The sequence below is a fragment of the Eubalaena glacialis genome, chromosome 12, assembly GCF_028564815.1.
Source record: "Eubalaena glacialis isolate mEubGla1 chromosome 12, mEubGla1.1.hap2.+ XY, whole genome shotgun sequence".
NCBI lineage: Eukaryota > Metazoa > Chordata > Mammalia > Artiodactyla > Balaenidae > Eubalaena > Eubalaena glacialis.
This window is the reverse complement of record NC_083727.1, coordinates 50,687,720-50,709,778: the sequence shown is the minus strand read 5'-3', so window position 1 is coordinate 50,709,778 and position 22,059 is coordinate 50,687,720. Positions and strand designations below refer to the sequence as shown.

The 22,059-nt window shown below is 37.4% G+C and overlaps 1 protein-coding gene across 2 annotated transcripts in view; it reads left to right on the top strand.

Moving 5' to 3' along the window:
- Nucleotides 1–22,059, top strand: part of FIG4 (FIG4 phosphoinositide 5-phosphatase) — a 139,869-nt gene that overhangs the window by 43,363 nt on the left and 74,447 nt on the right. For both annotated transcript variants that reach the window (XM_061206765.1, XM_061206764.1), the window contains 7 exons: nucleotides 2,207–2,363; nucleotides 5,671–5,721; nucleotides 10,265–10,413; nucleotides 13,382–13,510; nucleotides 15,791–15,891; nucleotides 17,148–17,310; nucleotides 17,754–17,851. In XM_061206765.1, coding sequence (XP_061062748.1) covers nucleotides 2,207–2,363; nucleotides 5,671–5,721; nucleotides 10,265–10,413; nucleotides 13,382–13,510; nucleotides 15,791–15,891; nucleotides 17,148–17,310; nucleotides 17,754–17,851 — 848 coding nt within the window. The remainder of the gene's footprint in view (nucleotides 1–2,206; nucleotides 2,364–5,670; nucleotides 5,722–10,264; nucleotides 10,414–13,381; nucleotides 13,511–15,790; nucleotides 15,892–17,147; nucleotides 17,311–17,753; nucleotides 17,852–22,059) is intronic.

Sequence of the window (22,059 nt, the reverse complement as noted above, 5' to 3'; positions counted from 1 at the left end):
GCTGACACGGTGACCTCCCAGCAGGATACTGCCCTCTTCCCTGTTGGTGGGCTTGTGGGTCCTCTCCAGCCACCAGAACTCCACACCACTCCATCCTCTCACACTGTCCTTTTTTATTTACTTTGCTTGGTGTCCAACTCAAATGACACAGCCTTCTCTACTCGGAGAGAGAGAGAAATCACTTTTGCATGATGAATGTCATCTAGGCATCTGGGAAATACTCAGGGAAATTGGTCTGGGATCAGAAGTACGTAGAATGAAGATGAAAAAGCTTGTTCTGGTTTTCAGTATGTTAAAACGATGAATAGGCTGACTCTTGACAGAGGTCTATGCCAAGCTAAAGCCTCTTAATTGTTGGTTATATTTGATAGGAACCTTTTAAAAAGGAGTGACGTTTCCAACTGGTAGTAAAAAGGAAAAAGAAAATAATCTCATAATATGCTGAAAGCATTTTATTCTGGTAGAAAATATTCTTTTGTGCAGTGTATTTACTTTATCAAAATTATGAAGGGACATGTAGGATGAAATAAATAGAGCTGAAAACATAAAATTAAAATTCAGTTGGAATGCAGATTGGGAGAAATTATTATAGAGAGGTTTTTTTTCTATAAAAAATAAATATATAGCAAGAACAAAGGGGAAACTCATTCATCTTGGGAATATTTATTACTTAAAGCCAATTAGATTCTCTTTTTTGGGTGTTTTTATGCTGCTCCCAAGACCCTTAATTTTGTAGGTTTTAGCCTTCTAAAAGGATAACTGCTTCCTAACTTGCTTTTAATGAGATTGACATTAGCTTTTTCTCCTATCTTAAATCCTTTAGCTTTAGTCAGGGAATTTTTAGCTAGTCTCCAAGGGGAGGTGGGGAGGAGCATAAACGAACATTTTAAAAAAATGTGCTTTGTGGATCTCTCAAATATAAGTATTTTTCATGGTTTTAATAGAAGTAGCCAGGTTCATAAAATCCCTGAGATGTCTTTTATATATTTTGGCTCATTTATGTTAATATGTTCAATTACTAATTTTCTTTTTTGTCAGTTAAGAATAACAAGACACAGACAGTGGGTATTTGCCAATTCTAGAGCAACCATTTATAGCACCAAGATCCTAGCTCAGGCTTTACAGAGTGTAACACTCAGAGAGAGAGAGAGAAAGAGAGAGCGAGTGAGTACACCCACACATGCACATAAGAAAGTTAGTTTTGAAAAATAGTTACACTATATGTAAGATCCTTGGTTGAGTTTTTCTTTCAGTGCTTTGAATATGTTATCCCGCAGCCTTCTGGCCTCTACTGTTTCTGATGGGCAGTCAGCTGTAAGTGACCGTATCCGACTCACCCTGTCAGTGAGTGGGGGTGATGGGATCCAGTATTTGTGCTGGGGTAAAGCCTCCACTCTACAAGTAGGACTGGGTAGAAGAAAGGAGCCCCCAATTTCAGATGTGCTTGCCTTGAATAGAGCGTCTGCAGCACAGAGCTGGAAGGAATGGGAAATGCTGGTGGCCTGCACCTCCCGAGCAGAAACCAAGGCTCTAGACTGAGAGCTGGGGAGGGAGGAAGGGGTACTGTCTTTTTTGGCGACACCTGCCGCGAGTAGATATTCTGTCCCACTGAATTGGGAGAAGGGTGTAGAAGGGAAACAAATTATGGTTCGTATGTCACAGACTTGCTGTTCTTTCCAAGATCTAGTAGATTTTCTTGAATAAATGTTTCTCCATTTGCTGTATGCCATTAGGAGAATTTCCAGAAACTTTCAATGTTTTGTTTTGTTTTGATAATTTTTACCAGTTGTGGTTGTTTCCCTGGGCAGAGGCTCTGCTGAGCTCCTCACGTAACCGGTTCAGAAGTGTTCCCCTCCCTCTCCCCCCAACCAACAAGAGAATTAGTTTTAACTCCCAAAACAAAAGTTCTGGGAGCCAGAACATTTTTAACCAAGACTGTGTGGTAACTAGTATGTTGCTGAGAACTTAGTGCTACTGAACATTAATACATGTGGTCTTTCTTTAATCAGGTTATTTAGAGCAATATTTTTAAGTGAGATAAATATTTCTAGAGAATAATTCTAAGACAACCGAAAATTTGTATGGCTGTAAATCATAGAAATAATAAAGTAGGAAATGTGTCAAAAGTCTTTTGCCTTTTAAACATGTATCTAAAAGCATTACTAAGTTTAGGAAATGTATTTATCTTTCTTTTTTTGTTGTGTAGGTTTTGTCAGGTTTTTAGAAGGCTATTATATTGTGTTAATAACCAAAAGGAGGAAGATGGCAGATATTGGAGGTCATGCAATATATAAGATTGAAGATACAAATATGATCTATATACCCAATGATTCTGTACGGATTACTCATCCTGATGAAGCTAGGTATGTACTGGTGGTAACTGCTATGTTTTTACCTGGTAGACCAATTAGAAAATAAAATATAGTCAAAAGATTATAAATGTTATGTTAAAATGTAAAATACTGGCTCAGAATGCTACAGCTTTTGTTCAAGGGCTATTAAAAACCCTCCATTAAAACAATTGATTTGGGCAAGAATCAACAATGGCTCCTAAAACCATTAGGTGAGAGGTTATTATTGAGGAACAGATATTCGCTCAGTCTCAACATACCATACTCCATAACTATCTTTATTATTTACAAAGAGAAAAAAATGACAAACATACTTACCAAATGATCAAACTTAGCATCACCAATAATGAGACAAAACTGACATTATTTGCCTCTTAACGTGAAGCAATGGGAAGGACACCCACTACCTGTGTAGTTTTCTTACTAAAAATATTTAACTTGAATCTAAGCATGAGGAAATAATCAGATAAATTCATGTTGTGGGGCTTTCTATAAGACACTGGCCTGGACCCTTCAAAAATGTCAATGTCATGCAACACAGGAAGAGCCAGAGAGTTGTTCTAGAGTTTAGAATAGACATAACAAAGTGCAACACTTGAATTTCTGTTAGATCCTGGATTAAAACACGTGCATGCATGCTCATGTACACGTGCGCGCGCACACGCACACACAGCTATAAAGGACTCTACTGGAACGGTTTGTATATGGACTATATACTAGGGGATATTGGATCAGTATTAAATTTTGGGTGTATAATGATATTGTGGTTACTCAGGAGATTGTCCTTGTTCATAATAGATATATAATAAAATATTTAGTACTGAGGTTTCATCATGTCTGCTACTTACTGTAAATGGTTTAGAAAAATAAAATGTACATGTGTATTTAAAGAGAGAGAATGTATGTGTGTATAAATGTATAACGAGAAATATTCAAGAGTGAATTCAGGTGAAGGATATACTGCTGTTTATTACACTATTTTTTCCCCCAATTTTTCTATGGATTTGAAACCTTTAAAAAGTTTTGGGGGGAAATTACTGGAACCTTGGGCATGTGGGGAAAGGCTATTAATAAATTAATAAATTGATAGAGAAAAGACTAGAATTGGTTTATTTTAATATTATAAAGGTTAAAATGGAACAAAGTTAGGCATGCTTATAAGTTTTTAGGGAAGGTAACAGTTTAGATTTTAATTACACTTAATACTTTCATAGTGTTGTTCTAGATACATGAACCAGAATTGAAAGGTGGTGTGGCTCTCTTGTTTAAGACCCTCTTAGATAGTGGTTTTCTGGACCTTTGTGACATTGTCTTTGGTATTTGGAAGTGGAGTAGTTAAAAAATAATTTGTTTACACAAGGGTAAGTAGAGTTTACCGGATGGAGTGGACTTTTGTCTTATACTAACTGAAAAAAATTGTCTCTTGTAGCTTACAGGCAGGCATAGTATGTTGAATAAAAGTGAATCAGAGAGGAATCTAAAAAAATGATACAAATGAACTTATTTACAAGACAGAAATAGACTCACAGACATAAGAAACAAATTTATGGTTACCAGAGGGGAAGGGGGGGCGATAAATTAGGAATTTGGGATTAACAGATACACACTACTATATATAAAATAGATAAAAAGCAAGGACCTACTGTATAGCACAGGGAACTATATTCAATATCTTGTAACCTATAATGGAAAAGAATCTGAAAGAGTATATGTATACATATATGTGTGTGTATATATATATAACTGAATCACTTTGCTGTACACTTGAAACATTGTAAATCAACAATACTTCAATAAAAAATAAATTAATTTGAAAAAGTGAATCAGGCCAGTGCATATAAATCCAAGGGATGGGGAAAAATTGAAGAGGTTTATATTATTTATAAGCCTCATCTTTACGATTCTTTAGCTGAGAATAGTAAAACAAATTATGTTTTTCTATATAGTGATATGACTATCCTTAAAGAGTGAACTTATCTTGTGATTAATATTGTATAGTAAATGGAATAATCCAGAATAAGATACAATTATATTAATAGCTTGTTATAGGTAGACTTATACTATTACTGGATAGGTAAACTTTTACCATACGTACAAAACTATGTAATCCAATAATGCATTTAAGTAAAAATGTTTGGTATGATATTAGGAAATAAAGTACTGTAAAACATTTCATACAAAATGATAAGTAGAGGTTGCCCCTCTAATGTATGGTTGTATCAACATTATAAAATTTGCTAAAGCAATTCACCATGTTAAAATATTGTTGGGAAAAATTATGATTATCTTAATATATGTAGAAAATATATTTGAGGGAATTCCCTGGCTGTCTGGTGGTTAGGACTCTGCGCTTTCACTGCCAAGGGCACAGGTTCGATCCCTGGTCGGGGAACTAAGATCCTGCAAGCTGCACGGCATGGCCAAAAAATATGTGTGTGTGTGTGTGTGTGTGTGTATTTATATTTATATATATTTTTTTCATATATATATATTTGACAAATTCAATACCCATTTGTGATCAGTGTCTTTAAAAGGTTGAAATGAATATGAAAAAGTGTTAACATTTATTAATCCTGAGTGGTAGATCCATGGATATTTTATTCTGCACTTTTTTTTTCAGGTTAAAAAAACTTTGCAACTTAAAATTACAGTGACCCACAAACATTTGTGCTTGTTTTTGTTCCTCCACTCTCTCCAACCTCAAAGCATATTGTGAAAACAAGAACAGTATTTACTTCTGTCTTGCCCAAAGTCTAAGCACCCTATGTATGTAAGGGCATAACTTTCCCTCTCTGGCATAATCAGTGATGAGGAAATGGTGAAACTGAAGTTAAGGGTCTCAAGTGATGATCAGGATACTTAGAAATTGCTCCAGATGAAATCTCTTCTCCAGTTATGGATTGAATTTCTCAGTTTCAATGAGTGTATTTACAAATATAAATGTATATATATATATGTGTATGTTAAGCTATGAACAAATAATGGTGTTGTGTGAATGCAATATGCTTTGGGATTTTTTGGTCATTTTTTTCCCCAGTTTTATTGAGATAAAACTGACATACATCACTGTGTTAGTTTAAGGTGTTCAGCATAATGGTTTGACTTAGATATAATATATTGTGAAATGATTACTGCAGTGGGTTTAGTTAGCATCTTCATCTCACACAGATACAATAAAAAGAAAAAGAAAAAAAAGAAGAAAATTTCTTTCCTTGTTATGAGGACTCAGGATCTACTCTCTTAACTTTCATGTATATCATATAGCAGTGGTAACTATAGTCATCAGGTTGTTAACTATAGTCATCATTTTTTTTTTTAGGTATCTACGAATATTTCAAAATGTGGACCTGTCCAGCAATTTTTACTTTAGGTATGTTTGAGCTGAATTTTGCTCTTACCAGTCTCTTAAATGTTTATATAATTTTCCATAGGGTAAAAACAGAATCAGAGGACACAGTAGTACTTCAGTTATTCTTTTTTTTAAAAATAGCCAAATTTTTTCATCTAAAATAGTACAAATACAAGTATTTCCTCCTTTTAAAAATCTGATATTTGAAATTTTGAAAGGATAGATTGTGATTATTCTCACTATAAAAATCATCTTTATTAGGATTTTAAGGAAATATTCTTATTTTTTAGTTTTGAACTACAAAAATGAAGTCTGCATTCAATCTATATACAGAGTTGTAACAGTTTCACAGTTTTCAATTTAACAATCTAGCAAAATTAGGTAAAAATAAATTCAAAATAGGAAGAACTGTTGAAATACCAACATACCGCTATTGGCATTGTAAATTAATAACTTTCCTGGAGAGGAACGTACCATTAAGTATATGTGAAAATATAGCTGAAGATAATATATCAGGAGAGAAAATATTAATCCTTATTTGTAAAGAGACATTAATAGCTTCTCTATTTATCATGGCCCAAACAAACAAACCAACCAACACAGGGACAACCCAAATATCGATAATTGAAAAATAAGCAAGCAAATTATAGCAGAGCATCATGATAAAATATTATACCATTGATGATGAGACCAATATGTAGGCCAGGTAAATAGAATTTTCCATGTAGCCTAATAACTGTCTATCAGCTATAATGTCCAAACTAAAAAGTAGAACATAAAATAGCATATAGCAATAAGGACTTGAGTCATGGGACTAGAAGAGGACCCAGAGTGTTGTAGTTATTGGTGTTACATACTTTTGGGGTACTTTGCATTATTTTAAATTTATTTTTAAACTGTTAATATAGTTAACCATTTCTTTATGAAATAAAGAAAAACTTGTCTACTGTGTAGAGTGGATTATGTCTTCATTGATGTGAAACCGAAGACAGTTAATTAATTTAGCAATAGTATAGTGAAGGGCTCCTAAAGAAATAATTTTTGCTTCCACCAATGTTTATTGAAAGTATATTTCTGTTGTATTTGTTTCCATCATTTGCTTTTCAGCCTTTATTGCTTAATTATGTTTATAGTCTCTGTGAGTTATTACTGAAGCTCAGTGGTACTGAAATGGAGAAATGGTCTTCTCCTGCTTCACAGTTTTCAACTTCGTCTGCATCCCCATACTGAGTTCTGAACAAGTCATTCCATAAGTAAAAATATGAGGTTAAAGACTTCTGAAAAGGTTATACTGCATTGTTATGATTCAGCTAGAATAAAGCAGGAAGAATTGATTGTTAAAAGTGAAAGCCCAGCTTCTCTCCACCCCCCAGCTTTATTGAGATATTATTGACATATGTAAGTTTAAGTTGTACAATGTGATGATTGATACATGTATAGATACATGTATATATTGCAAAATGATTACCACAATAAGGTTAGTTAACACCTTCATCCCATCACACAATTGTGATTGTGTGTGTGTGTGTGTGTGTGTGTGTGTAGTGATAACATTTAAGATTTACTCCCTTAACAAATTTCAGTATATAATTCAGTATTGTTAATTATAGTTACCATGCTCCGTACATTAGATACCCAGATCTTATTTATCTTATGGCTAAGAGTTTGTACCCTTTGACCAACATTTCTCCATTCCTCCTCCTGCCACTGGCAACTACTATTCTACTCTCTCTTTCTATAAGTTCAGCTTTTTAAGATTCCACACGTAAGTGATAACATAGTCTTTGTCTTTGTCTGTCTAACTTATTTCACTTAGCATAATGCCCTCCAGGTCCATCCGTGTTGTTGCAAAAGGCAAGATTTCCTTTTTTATGGCCAAATGATACCCCATTATTTATATATGCCACATTTTCTTTATCCATTCATCTGTTAATGGACTCAGGTTGTTTCCATGTCTTGGCTGTTGTCATTAATTCTGCAGTGGGCGTGGGGGAGCAGCTATCTCTTTGAGATAGTGATCTCATTTCCTTTGGATATGTACCCAGAAATGGGATTGCTGGATCATATGGTAGTTCTATATTTAATTTTTTTTAAATTTATTTATTTACTTTTATTTATTTATTGTTTTTGGCTGCGTTGGGTCTTCGTTGCTGTGCGTGGCCTTTTCTCTGGTTGCAGCGAGTGGGGGCTACTCTTCATTGTGGTGCGCGGGCTTCTCATTGCAGTGGCTTCTCTTGTTACAGAGCACGGGCTCTAGGCGCGTGGGCTTCAGTAGTTGTGGCGCGTGGGCTTCAGTAGTTTTGGCACGTGGGCTCAGTAGTTGTGGCTCATGGGCTCTAGAGCGCAGGCTCAGTAGTTGTGGCGCACGGGCTTAGTTGCTCCGCGGCATATGGGATCTTCCTGGACCAGGGCTTGAACCCGTGTCCCCGGCAGTGTCAGGCGGATTCCCAACCACTGAGCCACCAGGGAAGCCCTATTTTTAATTTTTTGAGGAACCTCCATTCTGTTTTCCATAGTGGCTGCACCAATTTACCTTCCCACCATTAGTGCAAAAGGTTCTCTTTTCTCTACATCCTTGCCAACCCTTACTGTTTCTTTGTTTGTTTTATAAGAGCCATTCTAATAGGTATGAGGTAATATCTCATTGCAGTTTTGATTTGCATTTCTCTACTGTGATGTTGAGCAACTTTTCATGTACTTTTTGGCCATTTGTATGTCTTCTTTGGAAAAATGTCTATTCAAGTCTTTTGCCCATTTTAAAATTGGATTATTTGTATGTTTGCTGTTGAGTTGTATGAGTTCCTTATGTATTTTGGCTATTAACCCCTTAATAGTTAGATGGTTTGCAAATATTTTCTTCCATAAGTTACCTTTTTATTTTGCTGACTCTCTTTCTCTGTGCAGAAGCTTTTTAGTTTGTTTATTTTTGCTTTTGTTGCTTGCTCTTTTGGTGTCATATCCAAAAAACATCTTTGTCAAGAACAGTGTCAAGGAAATTTTCTCCTATGTTTTCTTGTAATAGTTTTATAGTTTTGGGTCTTAAATTTAAGGCTTTAATCCATTTTGAGTTAATTTTTTTTGAGTGGTGTAATACAGGGGTCCAATTTCATTCTTCTGCAGGTGGTTGTCCAGTTTTCCCAGCACCATTTATTGAAGAGACTATCGTTTCTCCATTAGTCTTTTTGGCTCCTTTGTCAAATATTAGTTGACTATATAGGAGTGGGTTTATTTCTGGGCTCTCAATTCTATTCCATTGGTCTAGGTGTCTTTTCTGTGTCAGTAACACACGGTTTTGAATGCTATAGCTTGGCAATAAGGTTTGAAATCAGGAAGTTTGATGCCTCCAGCTTCGTCCTTCTTTCTTAAGATTGCTTTGGCTATTAGGAGTCTTTTGTGGTTCCATACAAATTTTAGAATTGTTTTTTTCTATTCCTGTGGAAAATGTCATTGGAATTTTGATAGGGATTGTATTGAATCTATAGATGGCTTTGGGTAGTATGGACATTGAAACAATATTAATTCTTCTGTTCCATGAACACTGGATATCTTTCCATTTATTTGTGTCTTATTTTTTTCATCCATGTCTTATAATTTTTAGTGTACAGATCTTTTACCTCCTTCGTTAAATTTATTCCTAAGTATTTTTTATGCTCTTGTAAATGCGATTGAAGAACCAACTTCTTAATACAGATTTTATCCCTGTGAGATTAGATGCCAGTAAAACTAATGGCTCTATCAAGCAAATGTGGTAAAATTTAATTTCACAGATGAAATAAATCAATTTCAAACAAATAAATAGTAAATCAATAAATTTTATAGTTAATACATTAAAGAAATAATTAAAATAATGTGTGTGAGTCTCCAGACAAAATTGTAACCATCTTAAAATATGACTAAAATACTTTCAAATTTGTATAAATATAAACAATTCTAGATACTGTCTGAAATTCTGTGCTAAAAATATATAGCTAGAGATACTTATAAAAATTGTTAATTTTGTGCAAATTTTGTTTGCACAGACTGTTATACAATTTTTTGGATAACTATTATGCTTTTCAAATATATTTTACTGTGATGGCTTATGTTATTTGCTTATTCTTGTTTTATTACTAAGTCAGTTATGGTACCACCAGTAATAATTAATAGAATTCTTTTCATTCATAGGTAAACTAGAGTACAGACCATGCACTGTTGCAGTGGATATTGTAACATTTTTAATACTCCATTCAGATATATATGAGAGTGTGACCCCTTTGCACAAGGCCCTGAAGTTAGATTAATTTCAGTGTGAAGCAAAAAATGCACATTGCAAATCAATGTAGGTTACTCACATTGTATTGTATATTTCTAGTTATGCAAATGCCTGTCATGCAGTGATTTTTAAATTTCCAATTGTATTCATGGTTTACTGTGTTTTAATGTGCTTATTTGTACAGCATTGCTTCCAAGGAAACTAACAGGTGCTAAGTAATTTAGTTCATAGGTTTTAATTCCTTCTGGGAGCCAAGACTATGAAACATGTTTTACTTTTCTAATTCTTATTAAGTTTCAGTTCTTTTCTCAGTTACAGCTATGATTTGTCCCACTCACTTCAATATAATCTCACTGTCTTGCGAATGCCCCTGGAGATGTTAAAGTCAGAAACGACCCAGACTCGCCAGGAGAGTTTCGACATCTTTGAAGATGAAGGATTAATTACACAGGGTGGAAGCGGTAGGTGGTTTTCAGCACATCCAATATATGTTAATGTGGCATCTGTGAAACGGCATCTCATTAAATTCACTCACATTTCCCTCATATTTCTCCTTTCCTCTTTGCTCTTTGTCCTTACATCAGGTTGTTTCAGGTATATGAACTTGACCAATTCATTTTTATAGAGATCATGCATCACCAAATGAATTTCATTTGTGGGCAAGCCAGAAAATTGTATACTGATGTTTTCTAGCTAAATTTCATGCACCTTTTATGGAATACATTCAGTTTAGTCTTTGAATGGAGAATTTTCTTTTTAAATATTGGAGAATACACACCACCACCTTATTTTTCTTCATAGAGACCAATTGTGTATGGATTGAGTTTTAGAAAACAGTTACCATGGCTTGCCTATTGCATCCTAGACATTTATATGTCTCTAATCCTCATAAAAACTCTGCTCAGTAGGTATAATGCTACTTTGAAAGAAATGAAGGCTAAGTAGGAAACTGAGGCCTAGAGATTAAGATCACAAGGCCAATGTCTAGAGGAACCATTGCAGTATGTCAGAGGCTGTTCTGACTTTGATTGGTCTCAACTTGCCTCTCTGGTCCCTCACAAGCCCTGCTTCTGTCAGGACCATTGTGGGATTACTGCAGGACCTGTGTGTGACTAGTCTAGGGTGACCCTGGAGATCTGGGACTAACCAGTCACAGAATAGAATTGGTACCTTTATCCCTAGATTTGGGGGTTGGTCTAGAAATCTAAAGCCAGAGACATTGCTAGAGTTAATGTTGTGAAGGAATTGCTTCAAACTTAAGACAGTTTAGCTGAATTGGGCTTACTATGGAAACATAAAAAGTCAGTAGTGTCTTTGGGTGCCTTCCTCAGTGCTACTTCTATATAGTGATGGAGATGTGAGTGCAGAGGTAGAATGTAAATTCCAGAAGGTTTGTCCTTACAGGACACACAGGAAGAGGCTGTACTCTGTTAGCATTTTGCCAAAGGTTCTGGTCCACTCTAAGGAGACTTAGACTGTTACTTAGACTGAATGCCATCTCTGTTATTGCCTTGACTTTTGTTAGTTTATTAGATTGAATATCTCTTGAGCTAAGGCCAAACCCAGTGCACCCTCCCTACTCCAAAACATCTAGATCATGTAAATTTGCCATGGTTCAGATATCTGGATTGTAACCTGTGACACTAGAGACAGGTGGAGGGTAAAATAATGTGTGCCTGAATATTTGTCACATCATTTCTTCTAAATATCATACTTTGTAATAGAAAAGCTAAAAGTATTACTAAATTTGCACTGTGTCTCATCTCACATCTGAATTTGAATATCTGTTCTGGGATCTGAATTAAGCCTCTGAAAGCTACTTAATTTTTTACTATCTGTCAATCAGTTCTACCTGATAGATATGAATAACTGTGTATTAGGTTTTTATAGCTGCTATAAGAAATTACCACAAACTCAGTGACTTAAAACTATACAAATTTATTATCTTATGGAAGTCAGAAGTCCAAAAGAGGTCTCAGTGGACTAAAGTTAGAGTGTCGGCAAGGCTGCGTTCCTTTCTTGAGACCCTAGGGAAAAATCCATTTTCTTGCCCTTTTCATCTTCAAAGCCAGCAATGGCTGGCCGAGGATTTTCCCACATTACATCACTCTGACACTCACACTCCTGTTTCCCCCTTTCACTTATAATGACCTGTGATTACATTGGGCCCACTTGGACAATCCAGAATAGTCTCCCCATCTTAAGGTCATCTGATTAGCAACCTTAATTCTATCTGCAACTTTAATTCCTTCTTGCCATTGTAACATAACATAGTCACAGGTTCCGGTGATTAGGACATAGACATCTTTTTTGTAGGGGAGGGATGCATTATTCTCCTACTACACAGGGGGAAACTGATAGGAAAGAGAGGGTGAGGGTAATAGGTATCGGGGTAGGTAGAAAAGGAAAATAATACATTTTTAAAAAATCTCTAATGTGTCAGGCAGCATGTTAGTCACTTTGCATATATTATTTTTTTAAATCTGAATAATATCCCTGCGTTGAGTAGTGCCATCATTTCACAGTTTAGAAAATTGAGGTTCTGAGATGTTAAGTAACTTGCCAAAGGTCACAGAGCTGGTAAGTGACAAAGACAGGACTCCAATCCATTATTCATGCTCAGTGTAATGTCATTGAAGGGGTAGAGAAGGCTTAGTTTTTATGAATAAAACCAAAGTGTTTGTCATAGTGTATAAACACTCTTAACATACATGTTTTGAGAAGAAAAAGAGTATTGACTGCCTCTATCCAGAACTGTTAACGATCTTTTAAGCCATTATCTTTTAAATATACTTGTTTCTTATTTTGTACTTTATATAAGTTTTGTAAAACTCATTGATGTTTAATTTATTTGGATATCCTGAAATGCTTGATGAAATTAGTTTTGTTGTATAGAAAAAGCTTGATATAATAACAACTACCACTTATGGAAGTATCAGTAAGGCACCAGCCTTGTTCTGAGCACTTTATGTGCATTATCAACTTATCTCATCTTTATAACAATCCCATGATACAGGCACAAATGAGGAAACAGGAGCACTGGGAGTAAGTACCCCTCTTGGTCACACCTGTCACCCTGCTGATGAGGCAGAGCTCGGATTTGGACCCAGGCACTCTGACACCAGAGCCATGCTCCCAGCTGCTGTCCTTGCTGTCTCTCGGCCTTATTCATGTGTTTGTACACGTCTCCTTAATTTCCCAGCTGTTTTCTTCTCTCTTAGGTTAAAAACTCACAAATCAGAAAATGTGTGTTTTCTTTAACTTTGTACAGAATCAGCACAGTGTTCTGGCCAACGAGATGAGTTACATCTACTGAAAACAGCAATGATATTAATCAGGCATTTTGAAATTAAAAACAAAAGTTTAAGAACTTAAAAACGAATGTCAACCAATTTCCTTATCTTTCTGATACCAACTCTTATTTTTCAGGTGTATTTGGGATCTGTGGTGAGCCTTATATGAAGTACGTGTGGAACGGCGAACTTCTGGATATAATTAAAAATACTGTCCATCGTGACTGGCTGCTGTATATTATTCATGGGTTCTGTGGGCAGTCAAGTATCCTTTTTTAAAAAAATTAAGATACATATTAAACTTATGCTGTACCAATTTGTAGAAAGCTATGTATGAATTATAAGATTACAATTATCTATGCATCCAACAGATAGATTATAATTACCTATGCATTCCACGTAGTTGAAATACAAACAGGAATGCAGATCTACTATGTATACGGCGAAATAACAAGGAAGAAAACGCTATGTGCACAGGAAGTGATACAGGTAGTAAGTATCATTCTTACCGGAGAGAAGGAGCAGAATCCCTGACAGGTGGGGAGGATGGGGCAGGCCCACAGGAAAAGTTGAACTTGGCCTGGCCTCAGTCAAAAGGCAGGCCTTGGCAATGAGATTGTGGATTGGGGAAGCACATGAATGTTGAGATGGAAAAGTTCATGGGAGTGTACTTGTGGTTTGTATATATCGATAAAACCCCTGGGAGGTACAGTGTAGTGGGAAGGAGATCATTTAGGGCGAGTCAGACTGCCAGTCACCAGATTGCTTTGGTGGTTGGACCAAGGACTTTGGGTTTGGTGCTAGAGCTTTTGAAAGTTTTTTTTCAAGAGGGTAACATACAAGTTAGTACTTAGGAAGCTTGAGTGGATAGCTATTTTCAAGGTGGATTAAGTAAAATGAGACTAGAACAAGGGACACTTGTTAGGAAAAGATTGCAGTGGTTCAGGCATAATGTAATGAAGGTCTGGATTAGGATGTAATAGATTAAATAGACGTAGGTTGAGCCTTGGGTTAAGCTGATGAGTTCAATTTTATAAATACCTTTTGTCCTTTAATTTTGCTATGTTGAAACCTCTCAAGAATGTGCTATTATGTTATGAGGTTTAGGAAGGCAGTGTCTTCTTTCTAGAAGTGGTGTTTAGGTTTTTCCTGTCCCCTTTTGAGATCAGGTAGGGCATTTGTGCACCTAGCCTGCTTTCTAGTTGACATTCTTCCTTGTGTTCTAGGTTTTTTAAAAACCTAGAGTGAAAACTTTAAAGGAGTGGTTGTTTTGAGACCATTAAGTGGGTGAATGTGATGAACCAATATTATGCTTTCTTGCATCAGAACTTTTGGGAGGAGTGGAGTCAGGGGGTAGAGCTGGATAGATTAGCCTTGAAGAGGACCTGTACTGCCTTCTTTGTGGCAAATGAGGGCAAGGAGAGGCTAGATGAAGACACAGAGGACTTTTGGAATGAAGATGAGTGAGATTTGTGTGCTACACTTGAAATGGCTCATTACTTTATAATCATTTTCAACCAGTGAGTGGTATTATCTGCTTGATCATTCACTGAATAATGAGATTTGGCTCTGAATTACTCTTTCTGTTTCCAAAAGTAAAATCAACCTGTAAAAGCACACAGTTTTCACCACCAAGGACACTGAAAAGAATGTGCTACAGTTTCTAAAGACAGTTTCTAAAAGGTAATTCTAAACTGTTTTGTATTTCTCAAGAGCTAACTCAGGGCCTGGCATATATTAAGTACAATAAATGGTTTTTTTTAAAGTAGTGAATAGCACCATAGATTATAATTTTAAAGCTCGTTAGTTGAAATGTTGACTCCAGTCTCCCAGTTATCAAGCATTTAATGAATTCTGGAAGTCTATATGATGATAAAGGTCATTGCTATTTACTGAACGTTTGCTATAGGCCAGGCAGTAGTAACCATTACACACATTACCTAACCTAGTCTTCCCAACCACCTAATAAAATTGGTTACTTTTTTTAGTACTTATACCATTTTACAGAAGATGAAATGGAGGCTCAGAAAGTTAAATAAGGTGACATAATTAATAAACTTTATTTTGATTAAACAGTTCCCAGTGTTCAGTTTTGCAGTTAGGTGACAAATTTGGGTGCTCTCACTGTATTATACTAACTCCATTCCCTCAGAGTTATCTATTGCTTCATAATTTAAACACCCTGTTAAGTGACATATGCTCACTTTGACAGGTATATGGTCTCTGAAGACTAAGGAAGGATTAGTTGTACCTGTTTACATCCTTACTTGGCTATAAGGAGGGACCACAGGTCTTCCCTTGGCCGATAACCCTACATCTGGTTACCATTTCCTCTGAAGTTCATGGAAACCACTCCTTAGTGAGGTTCGTTTTTGCCTTAATACCTACATAATTGGGAAGAACAGTTAGACCCAATGTTGTTCCATTCTTGGGTGGAGCTTTTTGGTGTTCTTTAACCTACTGGACAAAGTATATTGGGTATAATGATTCTCTTGGTTTGGTGTGACAGTCATGAGTGCTAAATAGCTTTAACTTGATTTCCAAGAGCTGTTGATCTATGGACGACCTGTGTATGTCACTTTAATAGCTAGAAGATCCAGTAAGTTTGCTGGGACCCGTTTTCTCAAGAGAGGTGCAAACTGTGAGGTAAGACGGGAAAACAACAACACTGCTGGCAATTTAACTTTTTACATTAGCTTTGCTGACAGATGAAGCAAAGTGGAATTTTAGAAAGTGGAATTTCTTAGTTTGGGACATTATCAAGAGAATAATGAATTCTCTAGAGTATCGGAAACTTGTGAGAAATATGACTAATGTACAGATATTCTGAAAAATTAACTATCTTAGAGTTATGCAATACCTTAGGAAGTTATGAAATGTCTAATGTTTTGGAGGATGAGTCATTTCTGTAATATATGAAAAAATGTAGTACATATTTAGTGGAGAGACTAAAATAGCAAAGCACCTCCACCCAAGGAATAAATGGAGGGGAGCACTCATTGGAAATGCATCCTTGACAAGAAGACTGAGTAGAGCAAGGCATGGGAAACCCTTTACCCCCTCCCCTCTGCTTTAGTTTGGCTCAAGACAGACTCCTTCTCTACTCACCCCTAGAAAATAACAACAAATTCATCTGTCCTGCCTTCAGTCATGTAATGTCCTTTGAGTGTTCCATCTCTCTTTGCAATAGACAACTTGAGTCTTAGGCAGATGTGTGATTGAGTAGACAGATGGAGCAAGACGTTAGGTTTTGATCCTGCCTTAAAATAGCAACATTTGTTCTTAAAATTATATCAACAATGAACATAGTTATAACTGGTGCTTTAAGAAAAAAGCAGAATTTTGCAACTCTATTATTTACTTTTGAATATTTCAAGGGTAATTAAACAGGTACATTATTAATGCCTCTAAAATTATTCTTTGTCATATCATCATATACTTTTATAGGTAAAGCTATCTCACGATTTTTTTTTTTCTCTCCGTCAGGAATCTTTTATTTGAATCTCACTCTTTCTTTTGTCCTTTTATTCCTCCTTAGTCTTCAGAATTGAATTTTTATATTTCACTGGTCTTCCTAACCTCCTGGATAATTTCATGTGATTGTTTTTTTTTGTTCTCCTTCTCTGCCATTTATATCACTCAAGCTGTTCTCTATCTATTACTTGTATTATTAGCTATTTAATTTGATTTTTCCTTTGTCTAGTCTCTGCTATTTTTAATTGCTTCCTTTATTGCATTTTAATGATTTTCCTTTTTTTAATATGCACATGAATGTTGATTAACATTTACCTCTTTTAAAACATTTTAAGACTAGGAATTATATTTTCATTGTGTACTTGAAATTTTTTCCATTAAAAAACTCTAAGGATATAAAATATTTTTAAATGCACCTTTCTTTCCAGGGTGATGTTGCAAATGAAGTGGAAACTGAACAAATACTCTGCGATGCTTCTGTCATGTCTTTTACTGCAGGAAGTTATTCTTCTTATGTGCAAGTTAGAGGATCAGTTCCCTTATACTGGTCTCAGGACATTTCAACTATGATGCCTAAGCCACCTATTACATGTGCGTAGAACAGTCTTTTTTAATAGTAACTCTTCTTTACCCACATTTAGGGATAGTGAACTGCTGTCACAGAAATCTCATAAATGCTTGGGTTTTAATGAAGTTTTAGTACTGAAAAGTAGATCATTTAGAAGAAGGACTACTAATATTTTTATGCAATACCTTTTATATATGTATTTTTAATTTTGGCCACTAGTAAATTATTTATATTATAAAATATAAATGTAATTATTTATATTCAGAAATGTAAGAATCATTCAAATTCAGTAAATACATGAAGAATGATTGATAAGCTCAAGAGGAATTTGAGACATGAAACTACCAGAAGATTAGTTGAATTGCATTTCTTTAAACATTATAATGCAAAACAAAACACTGTACTTCTTTTATTCTTTCTTTACAGTTTTCATTCTGGTACTTACTCATTTTTTTTGTCCCCCCAGTGGATCAGGCAGATCCATTTGCCCATGTGGCTGCCCTTCACTTTGACCAGATGCTTCAGAGGTTTGGCTCCCCCATCATCATCTTAAATTTAGTGAAGGTATGACGTGCTATCTGTTTGGTTATGAAATTCAATTACACTGGACAACACGGAGGGGTTTAACAAGCCTGCTTTACCTCTCCCCAGAGGAGAGACTTGTGGATTTATCATGCTATGATGGCTCACGGTGTCTGAACTGTCTGCGCCTCTGTCCTTTGGCCTCTGATTCCATGTGGCCTCTTCCCTGGGTGCGTGGGAGAATCCGTGGTGTGTTCCCTAGGGAAGAGAGCAATGAGCGTGTCAGTCTCCTGATTTTCTGGGGTGAACTCCAGCCTCTCGATTTGCTCTGAAGATCAGCCAGTGAACTGGGCATATACCCTGAGAAAACCATAATTCAGAAAGTCATGTACCAAAATGTTCATTGAAGCTCTATTTACAATAGCCAGGACATGGAAGCAACCTAAGTGTCCATCGACAGATGAATGGATAAAGAAGATGTGGCACATATATACAATGGAATATTACTCAGCCATAAAAAGAAACGAAATTGAGTTATTTGTAGTGAGGTGGATGGACCTAGAGACTGTCATACAGAGTGAAGTAAGTCAGAAAGGGAAAAACAAATACTGTATGCTGACACATATATATGGAATCTTAAAAAAAAATGGTTCTGAAAAACTTAGGGGCAGGACAGGAATAAAGACACAGACGTAGAGAATGGACTTGAGGACATGGAGAGCGGGAAGGGTAAGCTGGGACGAAGTGAGAGAGTGGCATGGACATATATACACTACCAAATGTAAAATAGATAGCTAGTGGGAAGCAGCTGCATAGCACAGGGAGATCAGCTCCGTGCTTTGCGTCCACCTAGAGGGGTGGGATAGGGAGGGTGAGAGGGAGATGACGCAAGAGGGAGGAGATATGGGGATATGTGTATATGTATAGCCGATTCACTTTGTTATAAAGCAGAAACTAACACACCATTGTAAAGCAATTATACTCCAATAAAGATGTTAAAAAAAAACAGAAAGAGAAGTCACAAACCAATAATAAAATAATACTGAATTTTATATTTTAAAAACAAAGAAATCATAGCTGTCTCTGTTGCAACAAAATGAAATGGAAGAATCTCATTCTGCGGCCAGGAAAACTCTGAGTGTATGAAAAGCAAGGGTTTTGTTATGTTTGTGGCAGTTAGCCGACAAACTAGTAGTATCTGAGATTATTCTGAGAAGTTGGTTAGTAACTATAATTCAATTTAATTAAAAACCAAGGAATCCTATGTCCATTTAGTCCACCATTTGACAAGCAGTTTTGAAGGTTTCCTTTGTGCCAGCGCAATCATAGAAGCAGTCGCTGCCTTCCCAGGGCTACCAGTCTAACAGAGGAGATGGTGAAGTGATGCAGAGATACCAACACAGGGTTACGATGCTATGAGAGCTTATAAGGGGAAAGAAGTCTTCCCTGAGGAAGCGATGAGTCAGCTCAGCCTGAGCAAAGAGGCATTAACAAGGCCAAGAAGAAAGAGAACAGCAGGTACAAAGGCCCTGAGACAGGAAGGGATATGGTGGATTTAAGGAAGAAAAGGCCTGTCTGGCTGGGTCCCAGAGGATGAGGGAGTTATGCCAGACATGCAGAGCCTTGTGTAAGGTGTGTTAATGAGTCTGGTCTTTATCCTGACTTTCCAAAACCATTGAAGGTTTTGTATGGTTGAGAGGATGGTGATCAGATTTCTGTTTTGAAAAGATTATCCTGACCTCAACCTAGAGAATGAATGGATTGGTACAAGGCTAAAGTCTATGTTGGAAGACCACATAGGTGGCTGTTAGAATTATCCAGAAAAGGGTAACTGGCCTAAACTCGGGTGGTGTGGTAGAGGTGGAGAGAAGTGGACACAGGCAGTAGACTTGGTGATGAGCTGGGTCTGAGATGAGGGAGAGGGAGATGTCAGGCTTGATTCCTAGGTTTCTGGCGAGTATCAGCTGGATGGATGGTGATGCCATTCACTGAGCCAGGGACCATGGACTCAGTCTGTGAGGGAAGATGGTGAGTATGGTTTGGATGTGCTGAGGTTTGAGATGGGTTGAGTCCTGTCAGAGGAGCTGGCAAGTGGGTGGCCAGTGTGTGAGATAGAAGCTCAGGAGAGAGGTCTGGGCTGAGATGTGATTTTGTGGCTCATGTGTGTCCCAGCGATATTTGAAGACATGGGCATGGAGGTGATACCCATATAGAGGGTACAGAGTGAGAAGAGGGAAGAGCCTCCAGTCTTGTCTTGAGGAGCCCCCAGCTCTTAATGTCCAGTTAAAGCAGGCGGAGTCTGTAAAGGAGCCTGGGAAAGAACAGACAGAAAAGTAGGAGGAAAACCAGGTGAGCGCTGCGTTATGACAACTAAGAGAAAGCGTGTTTCGTGATGAAGGAAGTAAGCAATCAACAGTGGCAAAGGCTGCTGACAGGTCAAGTAAGATGAAAACAGAAAATACGCTGCTTGGTGTTACCAACACTGAGAGCACTGACTGAAGTGGACTGAGCTGTAGGAGGACTTCCCTAGTCCTGGGGAAATGAAGTACCTAATGAGAAATGAAGAAGAGTTGGTGTTTTCATCAGTATGTTGGGTTTTTTTTTAAGAGAGCATAATGATGTGTTTAAAAGCCTGTGGGAAAGATCCATTTGGGATCCTTGAGAGGTATAAAACACAGGATAGAGAAAGGATGATCAGGGGCATCATGTGCTTCAGAAAGGAGGAAATCTGAAACATGGAGGGAGGAATTATTTTAATGGGAGGACAGAGAATAGTAAGGGTACGTGTGTGTGTGTGTGTGTTGTGTACGCGTACATGCTCCTTCTTGATGACTTTAACTTCTCCTTAAGGTAAGAGGGAAGGTCACCTGCTCAGAGCAGAGGTTTGAGGGTGATGGAAGTTTCACAGCCTTCATGTATGTGTGAGGGTGGATTGACCAGACACCTCCAGGCTAAGGGCTAATTTCAGGTTGGTGATCAGGATTTCTTTCTTTTTTTTTTTTTAATTAATTAATTTATTTTTGGCTGCGTTGGGTCTTCGTTGCTGCACGTGGGCTTTCTCTAGTTGCAGCGAGTAGGGGCTACTCTTCGTTGCGGTGCGCGGGCTTCTCATTGCGGTGGCTTCTCTTGTTGCGGAGCACAGGCTCCAGGTGCGTGGGCTTCAGTAGTTGCAGCACACGGGCTCAGTAGTTGTGGCTCGCGGGCTCTAGAGCGCAGGCTCAGCAGTTGTGGCGCACGGGCTTAGTTGCTCCGCGGCATGTGGGATCTTCCAGGACCAGGGATCGAACCCGTGTCCCCTGCATTGGCAGGCAGATTCTTAACCACTGCGCCACCAGGGAAGTCCCCCAAGATTTCTTAAATTCTGCTATTGCCTGACTTTTCCTGGCAGGGCTTGTGTATGGCTGTGAGCACAGAGGAAGTAGATAATTGGGTTCGTTCAGTTTTGCCAGGCAGGCATGATGTAGAAAGACAGATAATAGGAGTTTTGGATGTTGGCGGAAATCTAATTGAAGCAGACCATGAAACCTGAGCTGGAGGAGGGGGAGTAATGGAGAGGGTGATGGAGAAAGCACTGGTGTCGGTGGACTGGGGTCCTGGTGAGGTGGGGTGTGTAAAACAAGCCATCTGAAAATAAAAGAGGTTCTGGATAAGCAATGTTGAAGGCAGAGGAGTTACCTGTGGTGATGACTTGATCTGAGATGTGAGGGTGGGAAGGATGGCTTAGCTAGAGTAAAGGAGGAGGAGCAGGTACTGGGAGCCGCCCAGGCTGGGGGCACAGACCGAGATCCAGGACCGTAGAACTAAGTGCGAGGGTTCAAAGGAGCAGGGGGTGTGTGTCTGCCTGTGCGTGTGGCTCAGGGAGGAGGGGAGTGGGGAGGAGGAGCTTGGGACAGTGAGGCAGGAAGCTTTATTTCTTCCTTTGTTGCTCTTTGCTTTATGAAATTATTGCATCCTATCAGGGATTGACTTTGTAAAATAAATCATTCAGGTATTAAATACATCATTTTTTAGACTTTTGTTCACATCAGTTCAGAAGTTTCATTTTCACGTCTCTCCCCGTCAACTCAGAATAACATACGGCAGTAGGTGGATGATCCATAACCTCAGCCTGATATTGAACAGTAGCTATAAGAGACATAATCAAAAAATTCAAAAAGGAAAACTCTAGTAATAAGAACCCTCATGAACATTTTTCTAGTAAATGTATAGGCAATAAGAGATTGTTAGTATAGAAATTATTGCTGAAGCAC